We start from the raw sequence: 23,045 nt of genomic DNA on the forward strand, positions 1-23,045 counted from the left end.
CAGTTCCCAAACCAGGCAGTGATGCAGCTGCTCAAGATGCTCTCGATGGTCCCTCTGTAGAACATGGTCAGGATGGGGGGAGGAAAATGAGCTTTCCTCAGCCTTCTCAGGAAGTAGAGACGCTGCTGGGCTTTCTTGGTGATGGAGCTGGTGTTAAGTGACCAGGTGAGGTTGTCCGCCAGATGAACACCAAGGTATTTGGTGCTCTTGACGATCTCCACTGAGGATCCTTCGATGATCAGTGGAGAATGGTCACCCTGTGTTCTCCTGAAGTCAACAACCATCTCTTTAGTTTTGTCGACGTTCAGAGACAGGTTGTTCGCTCCACACCAGGTTGTTAACCGTTGCACCTCCTCTCAGAATGCTGACTCGTCATTCTTGCTGATTCGACCCACCACGGTCGTGTCATCGGCAAACTTGATGATATGATTCGAGCTGTGCAGTGGCACACAGTCGTGAGTCAGCAGAGTGAACAGCAGTGGACTGAGCACACAGCCCTGGGGGGCCCCAGTACTCAGTGTGGTGGTGCTGGAGATGCTGTTCCCGATCCTGACTGACCGAGGTCTCTCAGTCAGGAAGTCCAGGATCCAGTTACAGAGGGAGGTGTTCAGGCCCAGTAGGCTCAGCTTCTCGATCAAGTGCTGAGGAATGATTGTGTTTAATGCTGAACTGAAGTCTATGAACAGCATCCTTACATAAAAATCCTTGTTATCCAGGTGGGTGAGGGCCAGATGAAGGGTTGTCGAGATAGCATCGTCCGTGGAGCGGTTTGGACGATACGCGAACTGCATAAGGTCCAGTGCGGGTGGAAGCTGGGTCATTATGTGCCTCATGACAAGCCTCTCGAAGCACTTCATCATGATGGGTGTGAGTGCAATGGGACGATAGTCATTGAGGCAGGAGACAGAAGACTTTTTCGGCACAGGAATGATGGTCGTCGTCTTGAGGCACGTAGGAACAGTGGCGCTGCTCAGGGAGATGTTGAAGATGTCAGTGAAGACATCTGCTAGCTGTTGCGCACATTCCCTGAGCACTCTGCCAGGAATGTTGTCTGGTCCAGCAGACTTCCGTGGGTTAACTCTGCATAGAGTTTTCCTCACTTTAGCTGTGGTTAGACAGAGCACCTGGTCAGTGGGAGGAGGGATGGTCTTCCTCGCCACCATGTTGTTCTGCACCTCGAACCGGGCGTAAAAGTCGTTCAGCGCATCTGGGAGGGAGGCGTCACGGTCACAAGCAGGTGATGTTGTCTTGTAATTCGTGATCGCCTGGATGCCCTGCCACATGCGCTGGGTGTCTCCGCTGTCCTGGAAGTGGCCGTGAATTCTCTTGGCGTGTGCGCGCTTCGCCTCTCTGATGGCACGGGACAGTTTGGCCCTTGCTGTTTTCAAGGCCGCCCTGTCCCCTGCTCTGAAGGCGGAGTCTTTTGTTTTTGGCAGCGCACGCACCTTGGCGGTCATCCACGGCTTCTGGTTGGAGCGTGTAGTGATGGTCTTGGAGATGGTCACGTCATCAATGCACTTGCCGATGTAGCTGGTCACTGTTGACGTGTATTCCTCCAAGTTGATGTAATCGCCGTCGGTTGCAGCTTCCCTGAACATGTCCAAGTCAGTGCATTTAAAACAGTCTTGGAGAGCAGACATGAATCCTGCTGGCCAGGTTCTCACTTGCTTCCGAACTGGTCTTGAACGCCTGCTGAGTGGTCTGTATGCTGGGATGTGGTCCGAGTACCCGAGGTGGGGGCGGGGCTTCGCCCGGTATGCGCCCCGGATGTTTGTGTAAACAACATCCAGCATGTTTTCTCCTCTGGTTGCAAAGTCCACATTCTGATAGAATTTAGGGAGCACAGTCCTGAGATTTGCGTGATTAAAATCTCCGGCGACAATAAACAATCCGTCAGGGTGTGTGTTTTGAAGTTCTCTAATGGTCCCGTAGAGCACGCTGAGCGCTTCCTTAGCATTAGCGCTAGGTGGTATGTACACTTCGAGCACAATAGCGGTGGTGAATTCCCGTGGTAAATAAAAAGGTCTACATCTCACAACAATAAACTCCAGCAGCGATGAGCAGTAGGTAAAAAAAAAGGACAGAGTTCTTACATCATTCCGTGTTGACGTAAACACACAGACCGCCGCCGCGAGTCTAACCGCACAGAGCAGCATTCCTGTCGGCACGAAACGCGGCTAGCCCGTCCAGCTGGATGGCGGCGTCCAGAACTCTGTCGCTCAGCCACGTCTCAGTGAACACAAAAACGCAGCAGTGTCTGTACTCACGCCCACTCCTACTCCTAAAACACAGGAGTGTACTTCTCCCACTTCTAAAACACAGCCATGGAACAGAAGAGCTTTAAACGTTACATCCATTCAATACAAAATAATCTCAGCATCTACAACTAGAAATACAATTTTAGAATTTTAGAATAAAAGTCCATACAGCATGTGGAGGAACTCATCATGTAGTGCTTATTGATTAATAAAGTTCCTTCTTACTGCCATTAACCTGTTGCACTTCCTGTTAGTCTGAAGAAGTTCTGCCTCTTTCAGCTCAGTTGAGGCCTACAATTAGTCCATGTCTGATACCAGTTTGTAGATCTCACCGGTACACTGGACACCATGTCCTTCCTCCTCTTCTCCTCTCTGCTCTTCTCTGTTGAGAACATTGAAGGAGCATTGCTAAAGTTTCTCAAACACATTCAGCAATTTATTGATTATTTTAATAGCAAAAGGAAACCTGCAATAAAAATTTACAATCCTATAATAATCTATATGTATATACATTATATATTAATATATTTTATACTACAGCAAATGTATTGTGGGGAAAACGTTTTTTTTTTTTTTTTTTTTTACATTCAGGTAAAATTGTATTACGAGTTATTCCTTAATCTTATCTAAATCTAATGAATTTTAACAATGTACCATAAAAAAGTTTTTATGTATGTGGATGACTGGGGATGGGCGGATCGTTCCAAAAGTATCGTATATATACTGGCTCTGTATAAAAAGGATTGATTCTCAAATAGACGTATCGATTCTATCTGTTTGTTTCAAACAAGTGAGTTAAGAATATTTTATTTTCGATATGTCATATAGTATATAAATATTTATAATGCTTAAATAGGGATGTAGTCAATGTCAATGGGAACTATATCTTCTTCCACTGTACCACCCCTTATAATGACAGCATTCAGTCACTCAGTCTAGGTCAGGGGTGTCAAACTCAAATTCACAGTGGGCCAAAATTAAAAACTGGGGCGAAGTCGCGGGCCAAACTCAATATTTATTGAAAAATTGACTGCAATTGTGCATGTCTTCCGTCTCTCCATATGTGTAATGTTGGACCTTTTCATATTTTAAACTTTAGTTTTGCATAAACTTTCAATCTGGAACAACCAAAGTTTAATATTATAAACACACAAGAAATAAAATTTGAAATAAAACACAAATCAGTGGTATTCGTTTCTTATTCTCTCTCTCTCTCTTTCTCTCTCTCTCTCTCTCTCTCTCATTTATTTATAGATAGATAGATAGATAGATAGATAGATAGATAGATAGATAGATAGATAGATAGATATAGATATAGATATATATAAAATATATAGCGCCTTTCGAATTCCTTTTAAATGTAAAACTTTTTTCACAGGGCAACAACACAACCTAAAATAATAATAATTTCCTTCAATTAAAAAAAAAAAAAAAAGCAATCTTTCAACCATCAACAGTTCATGCCTTGGAGTAGAAAAAGTATATAAAGACATCATTCATTCAAGCTCAATTTGCTACACTCTGATTTACTCTGATTGGTTGAAGTCAGATACCTGCATCTCTTCTTATATGCAATGTGCATTATGTCTGGGTTTATGCTCTGAGCTGAGGAAATCCTGAGGATTGAGTAAAGGTGTTCATCAGTGAGACTCCTGAGTGGTGTTTTCATCTTCATTAAAGAGCACAGTTACACACAGATATGTGCTGCCGAACATAGAGAGCGTTTGAGCAGCTTGGGCACAGAGTTGGAGCAGTGTGTCGGGGAGGAAACATGGAAACTGTGCAGCACACACAGAGTCGTACTTTGACTTGAGCGTGTCACTACACTGGAGTTCAATCAGCTCCATTTGGAGGTTGGTTGGTGCGCTTTCCACGTCAACCACAAACGGATTTCTGAGCAGACCAAATTTGCATTTTTGGGCTTCAAAGTAGGCAAATCTCCAGGTAAATTAAGGGCTGAGTACGCAGAGTTTTTCAGCGCAGAGTTTTTTAACGGTCTACGCACTAACAAAGCATTCTGGAATTTGTAGTATTAGCGGTATATGCGCTATATACGGGCGGGCAGCTCTAATACACATTTGATGTGCTTTTGCGGCCCTGAGTTTGACACCCTTGGTCTAGGCAGACACAGCGCAGGTTTAAAAGGGGATTCAAGTGCATTGCTGAGATTATGACTGAAAGAAAAAGAATAATAATCTAAAGTTATTACACACCAGTTAACGATTATGAAGCTTCATGTGACATTTAAAAAAACAATACACCACTGTGGCAATTCATAAAGCATACTTAAAGCATCTAAAAGTAAAACACCCTATAGAGCATGTCTAAATACAGCTGAGAGCAGAGGAGGAACACAGACATGAACCCCATATTCTGGCTTGATTCAGTTCTTTAGCAGAATCTTTTCAAAGAGTTTTACTTTATGCCATACAGATTGTTTCAGATATGAAGATATTTAAACTGGACATTTTTTAACAGTTGTTTAAAAAAAAAAAAAAAAAAACATTTTATACATATTTCATAGAGGTATCGTGATGCTGGTCTTAAAAGTACTCGGTATCGGATTGAAAAGAAAATGATTGCTATCGCTCATCACTATTGACAACACCAGTTGAAATACTTGACTCTGTGTGATGTGAAATCAGACACGGGACTGCAGACTGCAGCTCACTGGAAGTATTTAATGTTTCTTCTGATAAACACACAACAAATCAGCAATATCTGTGGTGATATTTCACTTATTGTTCTCTATAAAATAAATGTGTGGTAGACTTATCGCCATGTGCCCTCACATTCATAAAAATACAAACAAAAAGTGTAAAATATTCACACATGTAGATAAAGAAACCTCACAAAAACTTTAGTGGGAAAAAATAAAAAAAATATTTCGGCTGCTCCCTTTAGGGGGCGCCACAGCGGATCATTCTCCTCCACACCACCCTGTCCTCTATTTCTACTTCTTTCAACCAAAAATATATAAATAAATAATAAATAAATATAAAAGTAATTCATATAAAATTAAATCAGTTTATCATAAATTTAGGAGAAACCCACCACTCCAATGAGATTACAATACAGAAAGGGAAGAGGAGGAATCAGGACAGGAAGTGACATCAGCTTCTATTATCAAGGCATTTAAGAGAAGCACCCATTTTGATCAGGTAACCACATTTATAAACACAGATATGAGTATAAACAAGACAAATCAACAACTTTGTATGAATTGAAACAGGACATTGTATGCTTCTAGATTGTAGAATAACCTTTTTGTATGCTTCTGTTGACCACACCCTGATCTTTTTGTTGCATGCATGTGTTACTTTGCTCGTACACACACAATGGTTCCTGTGTTTCTGTTTTAGGCTTATCTTTTGGAGGTTCAGCATAGGGTTCCCTGGTGGTCTAGTGGTTAGGATGCGGCGCTCTCACCGCTGCGGCCCGGGTTCGATCCCCGGTCAGGGAACCAGCCACTTTCAGGGCCGGTCCCAAGCCCGGATAAATTGGGGAGAGTTGCGTTAGGAAGGGCATCCAGCGTAAAAACATGTGCCAAATCAAACATGCGGAGGATCCGCTGTGGCGACCCCTAATTGGAAAAGCCGAAAGAAAGTTTTTTTTTTTTTGCAGGTTCAGCATAACCTTGTGGAGTTGTCTCTCCTAACTTTCTCTTCTGTTCACACACACACACACACACACACACACACACACACACACCTGGCAGCCCACCCCCTTTTTCTCCTTCTCTTTGGAAGTATATTTTCATGTGTGAGAATAAACCTTGGAACTTCTCTTTGAAAGCCGACTCATGTGTTTAATTGGCACTTCCCCGTGTACGTAGGGACGTGAGGAAAGGCTGAATTCAAGGGTATCCTGTCCAGGTGACAGAAGGGAAATCTGCCCAAGCAGCAGAGGATAAAACACTTCCTTACAGTTCTTGGGGGCTCGTCCTCGATATCAGCATTCGGGTAAGTGCTGATTTGGTATTCTGTCATACCGGTCAAAGTGTAGGCACTCAATTCAATTCAATTATTTGTATAGCGCTTTTAACAATGAACATTGTCTCAAAGCAGCTTTACACAGATAATGCGGTGATTACAAATGAATATGTTCTTTATAAGTAAGTTTGTCCCTGATGAGCAAGCCGGTGGTGACTGTGGCAAGGAAAAACTCCCCGAGATGGCATAAGGAAGAAACCTTGAGAGGAACCAGACTCAAGAGGGAACCCATCCTCATCTGGGTTACACCGAATGTCCATTTGTAGCAGGTATACAATGTTGCGGGGTACGGTGATGATGATCAGAAGCGAACTGTATTCCTGAGTCAGTGTAGGAGACTGTTGACATCAACTACAGTCCAATCCATCCTCAAAGCGCCCGTTCTACTCCGGAATTTCATGGAACCACCCAAGGCGTTGATGAGAAACCGTCCCCAGATGCACAGAGTGGCCTCCAGTCAAAGAGAACACTATCCAGAGGCAGGCCTGGACGAAGTGGGAAGATCCACGGAGGGGAGAGGGGCAGGAACAGTGGTCACTGGAGCCTCAGGAGCATGTTTAACTCGACCGAGAGAGACAGAGAGAGAGAGAGAGAGAGAGAGAGAGAGAGAGAGAGAGAGAGAGAGAGAGAGAGAGAGAAGAGGGTGAGAGGAAGAGAAGGATATGGATTATTAAGTGTACCTATTGTTGTATGAGAGTTAAAGTCACTGCGCAGTTTGGACTCCGGCAAGACTCGCTACGGCAGCATAACTGTTAGATTTTTATCATGCCCAAAACGAAATGACTGGAGAAGTTTTCCAAACGACCTGCGAGACCCGTAATGCCTTTTCTGATCAGGGAAGAATTACACCGCACACAGAATGTGGCAAAATGTTTCTCTTCGTTTATTGCAGGTGGCAGACACGTTTTTATACACACAGGATGATACAGTCCACACACACACACACACATTGGGTAGAAAGCTGGCCTAAAGTCGTTTTCCTGTTTAGACAAGGGGATATACCAGTCAGAGATTTGTAAACCCAGATAATACTCTCTGTTTTCCTTAAAGACTAACATCGTAAATATCCTATAGACACTGAACGGACAAGGAATGTGTGTGAAACAGTTTTAACACTAACAATAACTAAATGGGAAAACCAGAAGGCAACACAGACATGAGGGATCTCTGGGATAAGAGACGACCCACCACACCACCATCAACAAACCTGAGTGAACGTGTGAGTGTGGGGGTCGACAGCATACAAATATCCCAGTTCACCAAACACTCTATATCCATGATCCCTCCAGATCTGAGCCTTTACCTAAGAAAAGATCTACTGATTAAAGGCTTGACTGAATAAATACGTTTTCAACCTCGACTTAAACACTGAGACTGTGTCTGAGTCCCGAACACTGATAGGAAGGCTGTTCCATAACAGTGGGGCTTTATAAGAGAAAGATCTGCCCACTGCTGTAGTCTTCATTATTTGAGGAACCAATAGATAGCCAGCACCTTTTGATCTAAGTAGGCGTGGAGGATCATACTGGTACAGAAGTTCACTCAGATACTGTTAAGTGCTTTATACGTCAGTAGTAGTATTTTATAATCAATGCGAGATTTGATTGGGATCCAGTGTAGACTGATTAATACAGGGGTAATGTGGTCATATTTCCTAGATCTAGTGAGGACTCTTGCTGCTGCATTCTGAACCAACTGAAGCTTATTTATGCACCTACTCGCACACCCAGACAGTAAAGCATTACAGTAGTCTAATCTAGAAGTAACAAAAGCATGAACTAGTTTTTCTGCATCCTGTAACGACATCATATTTCTAATTTTAGCAATATTTCTAAGGTGAAAGAAGGCGATCCTGGTAATATTATTCACGTGAGCCTCAAAGGAAAGACTAGGGTCAATAATAACACCAAGGTCTTTGACAGCCTTACATGCTGAAACAGAAACACCATCCAGAGATGCTACGTAATCGGAAAGTTTGCTTCTAGCTGCATGTGGTCCTAGTAAAAGTACTTCTGTCTTATCTGAGTTGAGCAGAAGAAAGTTATCGAGCATCCACTGTCTAATGTCCTTTACACATTTCTCAACATTGTTAAGCTGATCTCTCTCATCTGGCTTTTCTGAAATATACAGCTGTGTTTCATCAGCATAGCAATGGAATCTAATACCATGTTTATGAATAATTTCACCAAGAGGCAGCATATATAAAGAGAAAAGCAGAGGGCCTAAGACAGATCCTTGAGGAACACCAAACTTTACCTCAGAGAGTGTGGAGAACTCACCATTTACATCAACAAACTGATAGCGATCAGTCAAATAAGACCTGAGCCAAGAGAGAGCTGTTCCCTTTATTCCAACAACGTTCTCAAGTCTAGCAAGTAGTATAGTGTGATAAATGGTGTCAAAAGCTGCACTGAGGTCGAGCAAAACAAGTAAGGAGACAAAACCCTGATCAGAGGCCAATAACAGGTCATTTACCACCTTAACTAGCGCCATCTCTGTGCTATGATGAGGCCGAAATCCTGACTGATACATTTCAAAAATGTTATTAATAAGTAGGTGTGAGCATAACTGCTGTGCTACAACCTTTTCTAAAATTTTGGATATGAAGGGGAGGTTTGATATTGGTCTGTAGTTGGACAGCTGACATGGGTCTAGGTCAGTTTTCTTAATTAGAGGTGGATAACTGCCAGTTTGGAGGATTTTGGTACAAAACCAGTGCTAATGGAAGAGTTTATTATTTTTACAGGTTTAATTACCTCTGGAATTAACTGTTTAAAGAAACTTGTAGGCAAGGGATCGAGAATGCAGGTTGATGATATTGATGAGGAAATTAATGATATTAAGTCATTCTCAAGAATAGGAGTAAAACTTTGTAATTGATTGTCTGTTATAATTACACTGCTGTCTACAGGGTTACTTGTAAAATAATTTGGATTTATATTAACCGTCTGGATTTTTTTGCCTGATGTTTTCAATTTTATTATTAAAAAAGTTCATGAAATCATTACTACCTAATGATGGTGTGCATGTGAGTGCAGTGCTTTTATTCCCTGTTAATTTTGCTACCGTGCTGAATAAAAATCTAGGATTATGCATGTTATACTTACCTCGTATGCTGATATCAGTGTTGTACTGATTTGGTATCTTGTCGTACCGTTAAAAGTGTAGGCACGCACCTCGTGTTGTAAGCGAATTTAAATTTGACGTCTCAAGTTACTGTGACTACAGAGACGGTTCAGCGCACGCTACACGACGGTACAACGTCGACAACAAATTCGCTTACAACACGAGTTGTGTGCCTACACTTTCAACGGTTTATCTATCTCGATCTCTGGCCTCCAACCTTTGTATCTAACATTGTCAGACAGTTGTACCTATATTGGATCATGGGTAATTCTGGGACAAAATATCCTAAAACAGATCCTGAGGAAGCCCCTCGGGACTGGATGAATCGTTGAGGTCTCACCTTTTATACTACCCCCTGGCTAGACAATTTAGCAGGGTGGACTGAATCACAACCTCAATTTCTGACTTATCCTCATGGTGGTACTTTTAAATCTCAATACCTGAAGTCTGCACATTCCCAAATTTATAAAGGTTTGGGCGATCCTAACTGGAATTATTCTTACAGGGGTGATAGTTATCAAAAATGGGTGGAAATTAAACCAATCTGGGATAAATATCACTCTATACCGAACTCAAAAAAAGAACTTAAGTCTCTGCCCAGAACCGAAGCCAAGCCAAAACCATCTTTATTGCCAAATGCTCCACCCCCACCCGATCGGGATGGCAGGTCAGTGTCTCCTTCAGTCCCAGAAATCGATCCTCCTCCCTGGCCCAAAACCCACACTAATGCGGTATGCGTATGGTCAAAGTCGGCCCGTGGCCCCAAAATACATCCGCCCTCGATCGGGAACCTTAAAGACATTATCAGGGTTCTTCCATCCCCTTTTAAACTTCTGCCTTTCGTTGACATGCTAATGAGCTCTACCCTCCATAATTAGTTGACAGGCGCAGACTATAGGTTTATCCTTCATGCAGTACTAGGAGACAGTTACGACGAAGAAATGCTTCAACGAAGGGGAAGGGTGAAACCACTTCCGAATTCTTAACCTGATTTAAGGAGGCTTGGACTTTATTGGGAGGGATGGAGTTAGAAGACACAGACAGTAACCCTCTGTTCTTCACGACTTTTATGCATAACTGTCGTCCAGAGGTGCAGAAAGTCCTGAAGTATCAGCTCACCGATCGTAGTAACCTGTCCTTTCAACACAAATATTTTTCTCCACCATCGTTTTGTTTTTATGCCTGATTGTCCGTTTAATCTCTTGGGCCGAGATCTCATGAGTAGGCTGCACATTTCTTTCACCTTTTCCTTCTCTAAACTTACGGTTTCAGTTCCTTACTCTGCTCCTCTGACATATCTTTCTAACATGAACATTAACAACTGTTTTCTCTTTACACACAGAAATTACCACTCCCTTCTTCACTGGAAGAATTGCCATCTCTCCTCTGGGCGGAGCATAAGGACGATGTGGGCTTGGTTTATTGTCCTCCTTATAAAGCTAAACTAAAACATTCGCATCCTGTATTTTTTGAACAGTATCCTCTCTCTGAATCAAAGTTGCAGGGAATAGACAAGATCTTGACCTCTCTGTGACAACAGGGTGTGATCAAGCCGTGTGTGAGTTCCTACAACACACCAGTTAATCCGGTTCCTAAGCCGGACTGTACTTGGCCCTTCCCTCAAGACTTGAGGAAAAGAAATTATGTCGTGGTTCCAATTGCAACTGTTGTGTCCAATGTGGCCTCTATTATCGCTTCAATTCCATGCAATCATACACACTTCTCGGTGATTGACTTGCGTTCTGCCTTTTTCAGCGTTCCTGTAGAAGAGCAGACGCAGCCTCTTTTTCCCTTCGTGCACAGGGGGCGCCAATATACCTGGACGCGTCTGCCACAAGGATTCATTGAGTCCAGTCTTTTCCGCTGTGGTAAGGGACGCACTCTGTGATCTTGCCCTCCCCTCTGACTCTGTTGTCTTAAAGTATGCAGACGATCTCCTGGTCTCCGCAGTCTCTGAGGACCTCTGTGAACAAGATTCCCTGTGCCTTCTGCATCATCTGGCAGGAAAAGGATTCAAGGTATCCAAAACCAAACCCCAGTTTTGTAGAACCACTGTAAAATACCTAGGGTTCAAACTCTCTCAAGGCAGCAAACGGCTCTCTAAAGATCATGTACACCTGCGTGTTTTCGTGCGGTGGCTGCCTGTGCTGCGATGGTCTAAGACGCTGAAAAAATGAGTGTTGTCTCATCCTATGATCTTGCACTCTCCACATCAGGTGAAACAGTTCCTTCAGAACCTCCTCTTTCGACACTTTAGGTCACTGTCACTGTTGAAGCTTACTCTTTGCCTTTTTCTTCAGCACAGGCCACTGAACTCTTCGCATGTGTCTTTTCTGAAGGAAAAGATGTCACGATCTACACTGACTCCCGATACGCATTTGGTATTGCGCACGATTTTGGCTGCATCTGGCAATCCCGTGGTTTACGCTCGGCTGAAGGGAAATCCATTTCTCATTCGTTCTTAGTTCAGGACCTTATCACAAAATCCCATTCTTATGACAACAATGTAGAAGCCAAAGGTAATTCCTTGGCTGACAGAGTGGCAAAAAGTGCAGCTCAAACTCAGGTGTTTTTCCCCCCTCTTAGCGCTCCAATTAACACCAGTCTTCTTTCCTCATTCCTTCATTCCTGATTTACATTTGCCATCTGTCATATAGAGATCATCAAAATTCTAATCACAGTCAATCACAATCTATCTATCTATTATTGAATATTTTCCATGAAGTGAATACAAGGAGGAGAAGAAACAAGAAGAACATCAAAACAACATTAAATATAACTAAAGCAAATAAAGATTAATAATATTTATAAAGAATTAAGCAAAAAAGCATGCCCATCCCTGCCACTAGAGGGCAGTGTGAGACTGACTTGAGGATGTGACCTGTGTACAATTCATCTATAACCAACTACAGTTATGATGATAATAATACGAATTATAATAATTATAAGTATTTTTAGTATTATAATTTTGGGGGGCTGTTATGAATTGTCCTCTACTCCTTGTCTTGATCAACATACATCCTATAGTGATGTAGTGGTTCGCATCATGGTGTTTGATGCATGTCTTTTTGGGTTCAAATCTACCCTCTACCTCTCCTTTATTAGTGTAGTTACTTATAAAAAAAGTGAAAAGTTTTTTAAAACAAAAGATCTTGTGGCCAAACCATGTCACAAGAGCACCTCAGCAGCCTCGCTGTCATAAATATCAACCATGCAATTGCTGGTCAGATTTGCAACAATGATGTAATTGATGACTTTGCATCAAACAAAGCAAGAAAGGTCTGTTTTTAGTGAAATTCTTTTGTAGTGAAAATAACTTTCTTTCGGCTTCTCTCATTAGGGGTCGCCACAGCGGATCATCCGTATTCGTGATCCGCATGTTCGATTTGGGTTTTTACGCTGGATGCCCTTCCTAACGCAACCCTCCCCATTTATCCGGGCATTTAACCCACTTTGTAGTGAAAAATTTATTTAATTTGTTTGCTGTGTGAATTAGCAATTTATTATTGTTTATTTTTGTATTTTATTTATTCAATTCAATTCATTTTTATTTGTATAGCGCTTTTAACAATGAACATTGTCTCAAAGCAGCTTTACACAGATAATGCGGTGATTAAAAATGAATATGTTCTTTATGAGTAAGTTTGTCCCTGATGAGCAAGCCGGTGGCGACTGGCGATTTATGTATTTCTTTTTTAATGTATTTACTGTACATTTTTAATAAAGATAAAGTAAGTGCAGATTGTTGTTGGTTATTTATCTTTTTAGGTGGCAGCAGGATGGGGGCAGGTCATGACGTGGTTCACCCATTCAAGCTAAAAGCACCTCTGCTGCCAATTACCATTTTTATCTCACAAATTCTCTTTGTCAGACATCAGAGTAGATGTCAGAGGGGAAGAATCAAATCTGCCCCTCTCGAGTGATGGCATGGGAGTAAACATGAATACCTTCTACCTTTCCCCAAATCATCCCCTCACTCCATCACGTGTAAGTAGCACACACTTGCAGTAGGATAGATTCTGTATATCAGAAATTTTAAATAATCATGATACAAAGTGTACTGATAATTTAACAATCAATGGCTGTTTCTTCCAATGTTATAAATCACTATATACTGCTCCTTTATCTGCTGACACTTCAACATTAGAGGACTTTTTAAAAATGTATGTATTCCTACAATAAGTGTAGGTACAGCATTACAATTGGATGAGTCTATATCTGATACAGAAATAGCAAGTATGCCATCTGGTAAATCACCTGGACCAGGATATGAAAATCTTAGCAAAAACTCTGGCCGGCCGTCTGGAGAAAGTTCTGCCTTGTGTTATTTCACCTGACCAAACAGGCTTTATCAAGAACAGATACTCTTCTTGTAATATTGGGCACATGTTATATGTTTTATATATATAACCCATCTCTATCTGACACTTCTTTGGAAGTGGAGGAGCAGAAGGTGGAGAAGCAGACGGTGGTGGAGCAGAAGGTGGAGGAGCAGAAGGTGGAGGAGCCGATGATGGCGGATCAAAAAGAACAGGCTGAATTCCTTTAGACTTTTGGAGACTTTATAGAGTGTGAGAAAATGTATAACTGAGTGTAGATAATCAGGTAAATTATTATTTATGAGTCTGAGGTTCCCTGGTGGTCTAGTGGTTAGGATGCGGCGCTCTCACCGCTACGGCCCGGGTTCGATCCCCGGTCAGGGAACCGACCCCAGCCACTCTTAGTGCCGGTCCCAAGCCCGGATAAATTGGGGAGAGTTGCGTTAGGAAGGGCATCCAGCGTAAAAACATGTGCCAAATCAAACATGCGGATGATCCGCTGTGGCGACCCCTAACGGGAAAAGCCGAAAGAAAGTTTTTGTATTATTTATGAGTCTGACTTTGTTGAAGGTGTTTGTCTCACCATAATTCTGATTATCAAGAATTACACATGTTTATTTTGTACAGCTGTGTTTTTTCTGTTTTTTTTAAGCCAAAGAAATGTAAATGAAGTGATGAACACACTTGATGTTGTTGTTCTGTAGACAGTCACACTGCTGCTGAGAAATCTGGACAGTACTGTGGATGATGGACCTGTACGAAGCGTTCCTGAGATCTGGGACTGTCCTCACTGCACAGGTCATTTATAACTACTGATCCTTACATTTTCCTTCTTTCCCAGTAACTTAGGGTTTCCTCCCCGTACTCAGCTGGAGTATTTTCTGAATGTGGAGAGCTCTGATATTACTAACCTCTAACACGTTTGATGTGCGTTCTTTGCTTTGTGTTTCTGCTCGCTGTCTGGTACAGATCATGATGGAGAACGGACGCTCAAAAGACATCGGGTATGTGACGTTTTCATCTGCTGATGAGGCTCGAGTAGCCATCTTGGAGATGAACGGCAGGGTGCTGGGCAGTAGGACTGTGTACTTAAGTCCCTCTCAGACCACCCAGGGACGAAGTCACGGCATGAAAGTAGAAACCATCTCGCCTTCAAAACCCTGCCCAGACCCAAGACCCAATGCCAACAAGAACATCCATCCACAGAGTGAGTCAAAGCCATCCGATTAGTTTTGTGTTAAGTGCAGTTAAAGATTCAAAACAGAAGAGTACTATTAATGTTAGCAAAATTTACCTTCTGATTGGATGCTAACATGAGATGATTGTCTGCATCTACAGATGTTCCAGTTCCAGATCCTTCAAAAGAAAACCAGCAGCAGTGGAACAGGCGATTCACACCGCAGCCTCTCAGACTGGACACACAGGTACTGTTCTGATTCTATTTCCAGTGTGTTTTATAGAGACTTTCATGATCTGGAGCAGGTTTTGGTCACAGCTGTGTTTGGTCACATGTAATAATTGGTTTAATACTGAGTGATTGATCAGTATGTATTATTAAAGTCAGCAATGCAAACACCCCAAATGCAATCAAACATTGGATGTTGAATTTTTTCTGTTTTCTGTAGGAAGTCGAACTGTTTGTGAAGAACCTCGACTACGGTGTGGATCAAAATCGCCTGCGTGATTTGTTCTTGCCTTATGGAAATATCACCAGCGCAAAGGTTACTTACAATCACTAATCCCTATATTTTATTCCTTTCCCAATAAAGTGTTTACTTAGGATTAGATCCTCTATTATACCAGAACCAGTGTACACTTGCAGCAAGTTTCTGCTCTCAGAAAATGACCTTTTAAATAAAAGCGCTTCATTGTTCATTCACCAGTGAGATCAGAACGTTAATAATAAAAGAACACAGCTGTTCTGTTTATTATGGGATACAGACAGTGCTTATTATTACTCATGGTTTTCTACATGAGAGTGGTGTAATGCTCATGTTTTTGCTTTCTGTATCTCCTCACTCAATCCTACAGGTGGTACTGCACAATGGACGGTCCAAAGGCTTTGGATTTGTCCGATATTCCTCTCTAAATGAAGACACTAATGCCATCAGAGAGTCGAATGGAAAGCTGGCAAGCAGGAGGCCACTGTGTATCACTATGGCTAAGCAGTGGACAGGGAGCAGCTGCCACACCAAGCCCTACCTCCATCCATCCAGGAACATGCAGTGGTTCCATCTACAGCGTAAGTCATACTGTCCTCATTATGTCCTACAAAACTTTACTAAACACACACTGTGTACCGGTCAAACACACATTATGTAAAGTAACACATCGCTGTTTTTCTCTTTCAGGTCATCGTGCTGTCAGTCTGTTCCACTGGATTAATTATTTTATTTTCATTATTTTACTTTTAATTAATTCTTTATTTTTTTAATAAAAAAAAATTTCTTTTAGTACTGTAAATAAATATGTAAATAACTAACAGTAATAAAGGTGATTCATTATTGATCATTTAAAAAATTCCTCTTAATACATGAGAACTTTCATTAGAAATGAAAGAGAAAGAGAGATGAAAGCGATGGCATTGGGTAGAAAGCTGGAGTTTCACTAATTGTTCTGAAAATAGTAGAAAAAAAGAACTGAATAAAATAACAGATGCAACCCGGTGGAATTAGAAAGAACACACACAGGCAACAGAATATGATTTTCTCATCTTTGGGTTTTATTCTGATGACTGGTTTTGTAAGAAATGACAGTGAAATATTGGTTACAAAAAACAAAATCTCCAGTCGCAATTTTATACATCATTTGTCTTCTTACAAGGTTCAAAGGCGAGTTTGGAATTATTGTACACCTGTAATAAAAACATGTTCCAGTCGGAGTAACAACAGGTAGAGGATGAGTGACCGGTAGAGTGATGAATCGGGACGAATGCGAGGATCCTGACTTCAGTTCGGCCTTCAACACCGTCATCCCAACACTCCTCCGGACCAAACTCACCCAGCTCTCTGTTTAGAGCTCCACCTGTCAGTGGATCTCCAGCTTTCTGACAGATAGGTAACAGTTAGTGAGACTGGGGAAATTCATCTCAAACAGCCGTACTATCAGCACTGGTGCCCCCCAGGGATGTGTTCTCTCCCCACTGCTCTTCTCCCTGTACACCAACCACTGCACCTCTACAGACCCCTTTGTCAAGCTCCTGAAGATTACAGACGACACTCCAGTCATCGGCCTCATCAGAGACGGTGATGAATCTCTATTCAGAAGCGAGGTTGAGCAGCTGTCTGTCTGGTGCAGTCAGCACAACCTGAAGCTTAACACGCTCAAAACAGTGGAGATGATTCTGGATTCCAGGAGAAACCCCCCTGCTCTCCCCCCAGATACCATCATGAACAGCTCTGTGGCAGCAGTGGAGTCATTCAGGTTCCTGTGCACCATCATCTCTCAGGGCCTGAAGTGGAACAATCACATCGACTCCATTGTTAAAAAGCCCCAACAGAGGCTGAAAGGATTATTGGTGTTTTCCTGCCCACACTACAGGAACTGTACACATCCAGAGTGAAAAAAAGGGCTCAGAAAATCACTTTGGATTCTGTAACATCTGGCACAGGTCATTTAGTTTTCATGTCCCAGGCATTCTTTTTAACCCTTGACATCTGCAGTTCAATCAAAAATGTCACTTCCTGTGTGGTGACGTAGCTTCCTGTGTTTGTCTTGTTTGCCACGAGTTCCGTGTTTTGTATTTCTCTCTGCGTTTTTCAAACAAACTTTACTATTTATCTATTCTTTTTTTCTCTTTTAATAATCCTAAATTGTTTTTTGTCTTCCTGACTTGTGCCTGTAGTTAGTTAACTCGACTATCACTTGTGTTGACTATATTCATTGCCTCTCACTTTATCATATCTCTGTATCTTAAATCTGTTTGTGATTATTAGCACTATGCCAGCTGTGTGTCTGCCTTTGAGCACAGGTGAGGACTCATTCAAGTGGAGAAACCGATTCGCGAGCTGCATGCAAAGCATGCCCAGCTGTGATAGTGGAAAGCGGCGCTGAAAACATCCCGGGCGGACGCGCACTCGTTCCAGGTAAATTCCCGGGTGGAACCTAATGCTCCCAGCACCTCAACTCCGCGGGTTTCTCTGCCCAGGCCCAGCACACCTACAACGCGGTCCGCCCAGGTATCGTTCACTCCGGCACCGGTGCACCACGGACCCTGGATGCTGCAGCAGCGGAAGACCCAAGCCAAGAGAACCGCTTCGCCCCTCTCCGCAAGATGGAACGCGATACCGTGATTCTTGGAGATTCCATCGTCCAGCATGTCCGCGCTACTGGAGTCAAAGGTAAGGTGCACACTCGCTGTTTTCCTGGAGCTCGTGTTCTCGATGTCGCTGCGCAGGTACCCGCGATCCTGAACGAGAACTTCGGAGCGGTTGTTCTCCATGTCAGAGCGAACGACACCCGGCTGCGGCAAACAGAGATCTTAAAGAGAGATTTCAGGATCCTGGTGGAGACGGTACGCAGCACATCACCCACAATGAGGATCATAGTGTCAGGACCTCTTCCCACTTACCAGCGAGGGGCTGAGAATTTTAGTAGACTCTTTGCACTAAATGAATGGTTACAGTCATGGTGTCGAGAGCACAAACTTCTCTTTATTAATAACTGGAACTGTTTCTGGGAACATCCTAGGTTCTTCCGCCCTGATGGACTGCACCCCAGCAGAGTTGGAGCAGCAGTCCTATCAGATAACATCTCTAGGATACTTCACACCATCTGACTGGTAAGACATACAACAGACCAAAAAGTGAGCACACAGCCCAGCTTATAGAAACTGTATCTATTCCTCGTGTAGTAAAACCAAAAATCAAATACACAAGATCCAGAAATAATCTTATTGCAGTTAAAACTCAAGAATGTCAGATAAGCAAACACCAAAAAGTTCTAAAGTTTGGTCTTTTAAACATTAGATCACTTGCACCCAAAGCACTGATTGTAAATGAGGTGATCACAGATAATAATCTCTCAGCACTCTGTCTCACTGAGACCTGGATTAAACCAGGTGATTATATGGGTCTAAACGAGTCGACACGGTCAGGATGTTTATAAGCCTGAGCCCCATCATCAACCACCCCCAGGGCCCTACGCTGATTTTCTTCAAAAGTTTGCTTGTTTTCTATCAGACCTCTTGATCAATTTTTATAAAGTGCTGCTTGTAGGAGATTTTAATATTCATGTAGATGATGCAAACGATGCCCTAGGATTATCATTTGTCGACTTATTAAACTCTTTTGGGGTTAAACAAAACGTCACCGTACCAACTCACCGTCTTAACCACACACTAGACTTAATAATATCCCACGGAGCAGACGTCACTGATATAAGTATTTTACCTCAGAGTGATGACTCACAGACCATTATCTCATACTGTACACACTACCAGTAGAGCAGATTAGCCGTGTTTCACCACGCTCATAAATAACCTGCCCGATTTATCTCAATTTCTCACTAAACCCATAACTGCTAATAATCTTAATGAAATGGCTAACAACATAGACCTTATCCTCACTTTTTTATAATAGTCATACGCATGCCCTCAAGAGAACAGCCCATAATCTGGAGAGAAAATGGAGGAAAACTAAATTGGAGGTATTTAGAATTGCGTATAAAGACAGTATGCTCAGCTACAGACAGGCGCTAAAAGCTGCTAGAGCTGATCACCTGAGCAAACTCATAGAAAACAACAAAAACAATCCCAGGTTCCTTTCAGTACAGTAGCTAAATTAACTACAAATCAGGTATAAGAAAATTGTGTTCAGTCACAGTTTAGTAGTAAGGACTTTATGAATTTCTTCACTGAAAAAATTGATAACATTAAAAAAACAATTGTGGCGGTCCAACCTCTGAGATCATCTCCTGACCCAATCTCAAAGCATTACAGTAGTCTAATCTAGAAGTAACAAAAGTATGAAATAGTTTCGTGCATCCTGTAACGACATCATATTTCTAATTTTAGCAATATTTCTAAGGTGAAAGAAGGCGATCCTGGTGATATTATTCACATGAGCCTCAAAGGAAAGACTAGGGTCAATAATAACACCAAGGTCTTTGTCAGCTGTATACGCTGAAACAGAAACACCATCCAGAGATGCTACGTAATCGGAAAGTTTTCTTCTAGCTGTATGTGGTCCTAGTAAAAGTACTTCCGTCTTATCTGAATTGAGCAGAAGAAAGTTATCAAGCATCCACTGTCTAATGTCCTTTACACACTTCTCAACATTGTTAAGCTGATCTCTCTCATCTGGCTTTGCTGAAATATACATCTGTGTATCAGGCAGCATATATAAAGAGAAAAGCAGTGGACCTAAGACAGATCCCTGAGGAACACCAAACTTTACCTCAGAGAGTGTGAAGAACTCACCATTTCCATCAACAAACTGATAGTGTTAGGAAGTTTTTCCTATCCGGCTCGAAGGACCGAATGTTAGGAAGTTTTCCTCTCTAGCTCGAAGGACCATATAAGGATTTTCACTATCTGGTGGGCGCTGTTCAGGGAATTGTACTCGCCCCAGCGCGTTAGTAAAAACACGGTACAGGATTCAGAACACTCAACTTTACTGGGTATAGGATAGATCGTATATGAGGTGATTCTTGCTATCTTCTGTTAGTTGCTGTTCGGTAGGTTGCGTGATGCAGAATGTATGCGTGAAAAGGCCACTGCTGAATGGTCAGTGCTGAGTGACAGGTTGCACGGTGTTAAATGGCCACTGGTCAATGACGACTGCTACTCGGTGTTCTGGCCTTTTATACTCTTGGTGGAGGACGGTGCACTATAATGTCATGGGTAGCTTGTCATTGCTTGGTAAACTGTATGTCTGCCTCTAGTGGTGAAGCGTGGAAATACAACTGAATAGGAATCCTTTCTTACACTGCCGCCCCCAAATATGCATAGCATATTTGCTATGCATAGCATATTTGCTCCTAAATCTTAGTTAAAAGTCTGTCGGTTTGATCTTGGCATCGTCCTCATCTGCTATCTCTGGTAGATTAATGAGACGGGTAACTGGCCGTGTGTATAATCGACCTTTAACGTTGACCTCTGCAGACCTTACTTGTCCATCTGCTCCAGGGAATGTCCTTAACACTCTCCCGATTAACCAAAGGGCTCGTGGTAACTGGGGATCAACAATCATAACTACAGACCCAACTGCTAGGGTTTTAGTCTTTGCATGCCATTTATGTCGTAGTTGGAGATTAGGTAAGTAGTGTCTCACGAAGCTTGACCAAAAATGATCAGTGAGAACTTGACTTTGTCTCCATCTACGTCGTCCTATAGATTCATCGGCAGGGTATATCGCTTGAGGTAAAAAACTGTCTGGCCGCCCCATGACAGGAGATTTGGGGTAACTGGGTCTAAATCTGCTACATTGGAGGAGACATAACCTAGAGGTTTGCTATTAAGGATTCCTTCTATCTCGATAAGTACTGTTTGAAGAACTTCTTCTGTTACTGTTTGTGCACCTACTACTATACGGAGGGCATTTTTAAGAGATCGGATCTCCTTTTTCCAGCTGCCACCAAAGTGAGGGGCATTAGGTGGGTTGAACCGAAACTGAAGTTCCTGGCTGCAATTCTTTAGGGCATCCCTTAACTCTCTCTCTTCACCCTGGAAGTTAGTGCCTTGGTCAGATATCAGTTCTGAGGGGGTGCCTCTATGTGCTATAAATCTCATGAGGAAGGAATCAGTGTCTATAGCTGTGAGAAGCTCAATGTGCACACATCGAGTTGTAAGACACTTAAAGATTATTCCCCATCTTTTCTCCAGGCGTCTGCCTATTTTGATTTGGAAAGGTCCAAAACAATCCATACCAGTACTATAGAAGGGTGGTTTGTGAAGTCTCAAGCGGAAGATCAGCCATTTTAGTGGTCTCAGGTTTAGCCTTCCACTTTCGACATTCCATGCAGTTATGTTGGGATTTTCGAATTGCTTCACAACCTCTTAGTATCCAGACACTTCTCCTCATTTCAGCAAATACTCGTTCTGGTCCTGGGTGACGCAGCTTACTATTATAGTCTTGAATGAGTAATTTGGTGGCTCGATGATGAGGGTCTAGGATAATAGGGTGAACTGTTTGGAGTTCTAAGCCTTCGGCACGACGTAGGTGTCCTCCTACCCGTATAAGCTGACTGGCTTTGTCGAATTCTGGGGCCAAAGTGAGTAATCTACTTGTAGTGGATACGGGCTTACCAGAGTTTAGTTGTTCGTATTCCTCTGGAAAACTGTTTTGTTGAATGTTACGAAAAAGGAGATGTTCTGCTGTCACATAGTCCTTAGCTGTAGGTATACTAGGTTGATTTAAATCACTTTGATGGTGTTGAACTGTGGCTTCAACAAGGTCTTTCCAAGAATTGTACTCACTGGGATCTAAGGGCTTTGATGTTTTTGTGACACCGCAGAATATACTGGCTCTCCTTTCCACTTTATCTTCAGGGGTTTTAAAGGATGGCAGGATTGGCCAATCTGATTCATCTTGAAGTAAAAAAGGTGGGCCTTGACTCCACCTGTTAGGTGTAACAAGCTCTAGTCTCTCAATCTCTTCAATATATGCAACTGCCTTTGCGGGATCCTTCGCCAGCCGCCTCTCTTTGCTTTTTTAATTAGGCATAACGGAGTCCATAGTGGTACAGAGTTGTGGCATATTAGCTTTCCTTAAAAGGGGAGTTGCATAGCGATTCACTTCATCTACCATCACCTTGGTTGTTCTGGTTTGTAACAGATCCATTGCCACTTGATCCTGCTTTGATCGCGTGACTATTTTCTCATTTCTGTGGCATTTCCTTGCCATAGTCTCTCTGCATTCAGGGATAGTTCTTCCATTTGAGGAGTGATAGAGGTATGTAAACATTGTTGAGGCTGTAGCTGTTGCTGCAGAAAGCGTGTTGGGCCTTGTAATGTCCAGCCTAGTCTAGTTCTGATAGCTGCTGGACCTCCAGGGGGCCCAAGGCGTACAGGCTCAACGGGTGTTATAAGGTGGGGATGGTCTGCTCCTATTAAAAGGAGGGGTTGTACTTTATCAATAGGCTGTAAAGGAATGTCCTTCAGGTGTTGGTATCTTTGCTGGAGTGTTGCAATGGGATAAGAGTGTTCAGCCAAACCTAAGTGTTCAGAGGTAAAGGCATTCTGGATCCAGTAACTCTGTTGGGGCTGCGATATAGAACGTACTCTAAAGGAAACTGCTGCCCTATTGAGCTTCTTGATATCTTGTCTTAATGTTAAATCTTCCTTCTGTCCTTGTAGCCCTAGTTTCCTAGCTGCAGCTGGGAGTAACATAGTCCTTTCGGACTCGTCATCG

General features: G+C 42.5%; 1 protein-coding gene and 1 long non-coding RNA gene across 2 annotated transcripts in view; one reads left to right on the plus strand and one right to left on the minus strand.

Moving 5' to 3' along the window:
- LOC310723590 (embryonic polyadenylate-binding protein A-like) overlaps nt 1-23,045 on the plus strand; it is a gene marked incomplete at its 3' end in the record, with an annotated part of 236,156 nt that overhangs the window by 151,225 nt on the left and 61,886 nt on the right. Inside the window, exons 5-13 of the mRNA XM_083536853.1 lie at nt 6,094-6,220; nt 10,719-10,934; nt 11,299-11,394; nt 13,145-13,363; nt 13,830-13,981; nt 14,400-14,493; nt 14,665-14,902; nt 15,034-15,119; nt 15,321-15,416. Of these exons, the coding sequence (XP_083392979.1) occupies nt 14,440-14,493; nt 14,665-14,902; nt 15,034-15,119; nt 15,321-15,416 (474 nt within the window). The 5' untranslated portion in view covers nt 6,094-6,220; nt 10,719-10,934; nt 11,299-11,394; ... (1 more) ...; nt 13,830-13,981; nt 14,400-14,439. The remainder of the gene's footprint in view (nt 1-6,093; nt 6,221-10,718; nt 10,935-11,298; nt 11,395-13,144; nt 13,364-13,829; nt 13,982-14,399; nt 14,494-14,664; nt 14,903-15,033; nt 15,120-15,320; nt 15,417-23,045) is intronic.
- The window catches only part of LOC310724102, a 103,427-nt gene continuing 87,201 nt past the window's right edge, over nt 6,820-23,045 (minus strand). Inside the window, exons 2-3 of the long non-coding RNA XR_014532939.1 lie at nt 7,377-7,809; nt 6,820-6,999 (exon numbers count right to left, since the gene is read on the minus strand). This is a non-coding gene — a long non-coding RNA (uncharacterized lncRNA). The remainder of the gene's footprint in view (nt 7,000-7,376; nt 7,810-23,045) is intronic.

The sequence above is a fragment of the Silurus aristotelis genome, assembly GCF_946808225.1.
Source record: "Silurus aristotelis genome assembly, chromosome: 3".
Classification (NCBI taxonomy): Eukaryota; Metazoa; Chordata; class Actinopteri; order Siluriformes; family Siluridae; genus Silurus; species Silurus aristotelis.